The following is a 5,796-nucleotide window of genomic DNA, read 5'->3' on the forward strand; positions in this document are numbered from 1 at the left end:
TCATGTGCCATTGTCAAATCCATTTTGTTACTGTCGCTATTGGATGATCATTTTGTTCTTGGCTTCTTATCTGTAGGAATGGAAGTGCCTGCTCAATTGTATCTTCATTTGTTTGCATAGACGTGCTTTTTGAACAGTTTTTGTTGTTGTGTCCATGCTCTTTTGGAGCAAAGAATTTGGATCATCAAATTGGTAGTAGTACATTGCAAATTAATTAGTACTCTTTGAGATTAGATAATCTTAATGGAAATTGCCTGAAAGTTTGCGTGATAATGCACTTCAATGAGAATCAACAGCATTTTATTGATGAATCATGAAGAAAAAGGGAGATTGTATCAATAATTAGAATTTAGAAATGAGGGAGAGATAAAAGAGAACACTGTAGAGCAGCAAAGTATGGGTTACTGTACTTTTGGCTTAAACTTTTGGCTTACTTTCATTGGCCTCATAGGCTGAATATTTATAATACAAGCAATTAGAGTCCTAAGCTTACACCAATTCGTGTACTACTAGCTTTAGGAAATAAAGATAGACGTGGAAATAAATATTATCCTAGGAAATCTAAATATTCACCAAATCAAATAATAGTTACATTGTATCTAATAATTGTGAAAATTCGCAGGACAGCATTGTTATATTTTGCAATATGTAAATGTTTGGTGTCTCGCGGTTTGGTGTTGACGTCGGCCTTTACTACGGCATTTGAGGGTCTCACCATTGCCGGTTTGGCTGCTAGCAAAGGCCCCACTGCTGCCACTACTGAGCTCTTGGACCGTGTCTTACCAGACACCCCCGGGAGGACTTTGGCCTTAGCTACTCAGCTGAGGGAACAAGTCAGGTCCAACTTGGAGAAGACTAAGAAGATCAACCGTCGTTGCCCCTCTTTTGGTGACCGTCCTGCCACCCAGTGCCCTTCTGCTACCCCTGCTACCCAGCGCAACGGCAACGGCAACGGCAACAGCAACCACAGCAATGTCGACGGCAACAACGACTTTGACGACATCGACTTCTGGGGGTTGTGAGTTAGGTGACTGTAAATATTTTACCTAGATTTGTTTTTTTTTAAGTTTTTTTTTCCTTTGATTTCCAAATTAATCTATATTATATATTAAAAGGCATTCCTTTTAAAGGAACGGTGCCACGTGACACTCTTCAAGTATGTGCGCCTATGTCACAATGCCACATCATCAACCAACGTATATGCGCAACGTAAGCTAGCGACTTTGTTTAACAAAATAAAAGGAAAAATTGTCATTAATTATAACTTTTGACCCGTTTTTTTTTAAATGATACAACCTTTGGATTATAAAGACGAGCATTGAAATACCCACTTGAGCTCATACTAAGTTGCAGATCATCTGCTTTGCAGTCAGGAAACAAGATAGCACCTCAACAACATACATTTTAATTTAGTGTAGGAGTGTTATCTAAGTGTATTCACTCACAAATCACAATAATAATGTGGAAGATGATGCATAAGATAATATAAGGTTCTCTGACAGTATTGTGTAAAGAAACTGCCTGGCTTCTGATGAATTGCACGTAAACTCGAATGGTCCCCAAAACTCAATGGAGTTAGAAAAATTATTGGTGGTACTTAACATATGACAAGTACTCCAAAGCTATAATTGAGATGGACCAAGGACACTACGAAAGGCCATTAGATGACTATAGAATGGCATTGACAGATATCGGTACACATGGAGATCCACAAAATTGCATCGAAAAAACAGAATAGTCCTTGTGTGGTACCTTTCACAATTTGCACGTCTGCTTACTGCAAGAGACAACATGAAATTAATCATGCTTGAACTCACATATCACCATCTCTTGCATGCTTTGTTCTTATATCCGCCCCTTCTCCCTTAAGGTGTTGAGGGAGAATGAGAGTTGGGGAAAAATGTTGTATAGTATATAAGCAATATTAGAAAATAGCAACAATTTTACAAAAATCATGCATCAGTTACAGACTTACAGGTTTATAAACATTAGGAATCAAAACAGAAAATGTGCATAAGGCAACTGTTATTCTCCAAATATAATGTCTCAAGTTGCATTTGTTTTTCACCTTTACTCAAACTCATAAAATCTTGATGCAGCTCAAAAATGATATCATTTTAAGTAAATGTGTAAATATTTTTATCCTAATCAATGAATACACTGATGCTCATGGGGAATGGCATTTATCGTTAATTATAGAAAACAGAGAAAATTGGTGTAAATCGAGGAATCTGTAATCTCTATTTCATAAAGATAAGATTGTTTAAAGATCTTAATTATGTAGTCTTTCTGTTAATGGAATCTCAAGATTCTTAACAGCTCACTGTTTAGTGATATACTGTATGATTGAGTTTATCAAGGAAGGCTTACATTATTGTTACATGTAAATGGAGTAATAATGTGAATAACTAAAGCCTTATGTATTACACCACATAATGCAGGATAAGAAGACGGATGAGTTTCATTCCCGAGATGGAAATAAAGATCGAGCTTGAATGACAGTTAGACAATGATAGCATAAGCAACATACAATAGTTGGCCTTGTAGACATCCGTGTAGTTCACATAGGTGAGGCCGATAATTAATGAATATAGAGATGGCAACTGGATACTTAAGAAGGGTTTGGTTAAAGTTGATCAAATTGTAATGGATCATCTATGATACTGTAAACTTCCTCTAAGTCATGAGTCATCTGGTTCAATATCGGTTTTGGACCTAGTCATAATCAGGTCTGTTATTTTTCTTTATCATAATTACAGAAAAATTATAAACAAATTGATTTTAGGATTGGTTTTAGTTGATTTAGTTAGAGTTTAGTACGAACCTTAGTTCAATAACTTTAGGTTGGGTAAGTCGATTTTGGTTAGTGTTGTCCAAATTATCATGGAGGTATAATGATGCAACAGTATAAAGGTATACACAATATAATTATGCTGCAAGAGATATGTGCCTTAATAAAAGTATTATGTATTAATAATCAATGAATGCTACAAACTGTCCTTGTCTTTACAAAACTTGCTGCCTAAACAATATAACTATTGGTTGAGTAAATTGAGAAGGGAAACCCTTGTTTTAATAAAGCATCTTGAGACAGACTGCATAGAGTTCTCGAGTTCTTGAATGATTGTTTCTAATGTATCTAATTGGTTCATCACATCCTTTGTTTCAGCAGCTGAGTACTTATCAGACAGAGCACACAGGGCATGATCAATGTACTCTACTTCTGAAAGATCATCAGCATCAGTAGATGCAGTTTTGGATTTAACAAGTTTCGCAACCAAGGACCAGCCGCGTGTTTGAGAAATCTTCTTACCCATTATGCATGGAAGAAGAGACTTTAAAGTTGTAAGACAGATAGTTTCAGTCTCTTTTAGAGTTCTTACAATGGCACAGGCATTTTCTGACTGCCTTAAGGCACGGCTTTTATCTGATTTCTTCAATGTCAGAAGACACTTAGAAAGCACCTTGTTAATTTTCTTTCTTGAGACTACATATGAATGAACACCTACATCAACTGTTCCTCTACGAAGAGCTGATTTAAGGTCTAGTATGGATTGGTTCATTTGAGACAATGCATCGAGTGCAGAGCTAGATGCGTCTAGCAATGCAAGAGATCCATCTAGAACCTCTTCAACCTCAACCCTATAATGTTTATGTGAAAGGATTTGTTCGTTGTGTGGTAAACGAATCAAGTCGTTCATTTGCTCATGCAAATCCTTCACACTGCACAAGCTTTTGCATAAAGTCGACGAAGATAAAGGTGCCTCTTGTGAGGCCTTAAGCCCGCGGAGGTGATTCTCAATGTTTGCATCAAGTGGGTTAGATGTGGATGGTAGACTAGCTGAACGGTTGTGCAAAGAAGTTTTTGGAATTGCCATTTTTCTTAACTAAAAAAGAAAGAACCTTTAAGCCTTTACTAAAAACTAAAGAATAGAAGAGATGTTGTTTAGTTACTACAAAAAGCCTTGGCCAACCTCTATATTTATATACAACGGGGCAAAGAAGCTAGAGTGTGACAACGCGGAGGGATCCCATAGATGCCGCCTTTGATCCCTCATTGATCTACACCATCTGGATATTATAAAAAAAAACCGAAGTACACGAGTGGCATGCAGGAGATTGGAGACACAAAAAGGACAAGCATTTAGTTTCTCACATGAGCTCCATTATTCAATTGCACACAGATCAAGTGGTGTGCAGACTTGATATAGGCGTGTAAGCGTAAAAATATACTATTGGATGATATAGCTTGATCCTGAATATAATTAGTGATGAATTAACACTCTTGGCTTTTGGGAGCAAGTATAACAGAATGCTCCTTCGAACAGATAAGGGTACAAGGTTAATTTGAAATAATCGTATATTCGTGTCATTTGATGACTATGAAGGTCATAGATAAATGGGAAGTGGAGGATTGAGAGAATCACCACATTCACCAGTTGGGACACTTCAAACTCTTATAGACTACAAACATGCTTAACAGAGAAGTAGAGTAGTTTACCTATGATAGTTTGGTTAGTGAAAACACCTAATCAAATATGCCAAATTAAGTTATGTATGTGATTCAGAAATTTTTAAGCAGAAAACAGAGTTTTTCCTGTAAAATTTTTTAGAATAATAAATAAATAAATAAATGCAGCAGAATCAATTTAATGAATTTGTGCAATGCAAGAATGTAAGCAAACGTCTAACTAGCATAGGAAGTTAAAACTTATAACAACATAAAAATAAAAAAAATAAAAAAAAAAAAACAAATAAATAAATAAATAAAAAATAAAAAAGGTAAGGGGAGGCATAGAAGTTGTTAATGTAACATGGACAATCGCGTGTTCAAGGTATAACATCATATAGAAAATGTTGTCTCAAGTGTCTTAAAACATTTGTTTTCCCTAATGCAACATCTCCATGTAACATCATTTGTTTTCTACGTTAAAAATTGGTGTACATGTGTTTACCTTGTTGTATTGTCCACAGACCACAGTAATATAATCCTGTTTCAGAGAGTACATTTAGAAATTCTGATTATTTTATGAGAGGGTTATGTTAAAGATAAGGAAAAGGGCCAAAAGGCATTACTTGGAAATATTGGTCACTTCAACTTCCTATAGAGTCAAGTCCATTTTAAAATTAAGGGTCAGCAAGATAAGCAGCAACACTATTGGTAGACAATGACTGAAATGGTTGATGAGCACATGTGCAGAAGTATAAATACAACACGACAAAGACGCTAGGTTCCTAAGAGGAGTGTATACCTATGCCAAGAGGCCCAAGATGTTGATGTATTGAGCATCCAACTTACAAAGCCAATTGACAGGAGAAGTAATCCGCTTGGGTTAAAAATTACAGGCTCTTTATGTTGTAGTTTAATAAAAGTGTGGGACGACAATGTACACATGTTTTGTACATTATTGTACTTAACAAAATCACGTCTTTTGTTGGTTAATTAATCCTTATATGAACTAGAAGCAATGGCTCTAGTTCGAGTAATGTGGAACAAATTACAGCATCAAGCCAGTGTCTTTGTTATATACGAGTAGAAGACAATCAAGACATGCAATGTGATCATGCCACCATGGTGTACCAACAACAGATCGAGTCAGTGATCAAAACAGTTAATGACTCTCTTTTAGGCCAAGGGTACATCATATTGTACGAAGGGAAACAAAATATGATACGGAAGGAAAGCGCAAATGGAATACTGCATCTGAAGTTACTCAGAAATTTGTATGAATATTTTTAAGCAGCTATGCCACATGAATGAATGGCCATGCTCCTTTCGATCACTACAAAGGGCAC

At 36.0% G+C, this 5,796-nt stretch overlaps 1 protein-coding gene across 1 annotated transcript; it reads right to left on the reverse strand.

Moving 5' to 3' along the window:
- Window positions 1–3,035: 3,035 nt before the first annotated feature.
- Window positions 3,036–3,878, reverse strand: LOC145614045 (uncharacterized). Its single transcript, XM_081669051.1, has one exon. The coding sequence runs from the start codon at window positions 3,876–3,878 to the stop codon at window positions 3,036–3,038; it is 843 nt and encodes a 280-aa protein (XP_081525177.1).
- Between the last annotated feature and the right edge of the window lie 1,918 nt (window positions 3,879–5,796).

The sequence above is a fragment of the Chenopodium album genome, chromosome 25, assembly GCF_948465745.1.
Source record: "Chenopodium album chromosome 25, dcCheAlbu1.1, whole genome shotgun sequence".
NCBI classification, from domain to species: Eukaryota; Viridiplantae; Streptophyta; class Magnoliopsida; order Caryophyllales; family Amaranthaceae; genus Chenopodium; species Chenopodium album.

Coding starts and splice junctions, on each gene's coding strand:
- LOC145614045 (XM_081669051.1), bottom strand. CDS start 3,878: ATGGCAATTCCAAAAACTTCTTTGCACAACCGTTCAGCTAGTCTACCA.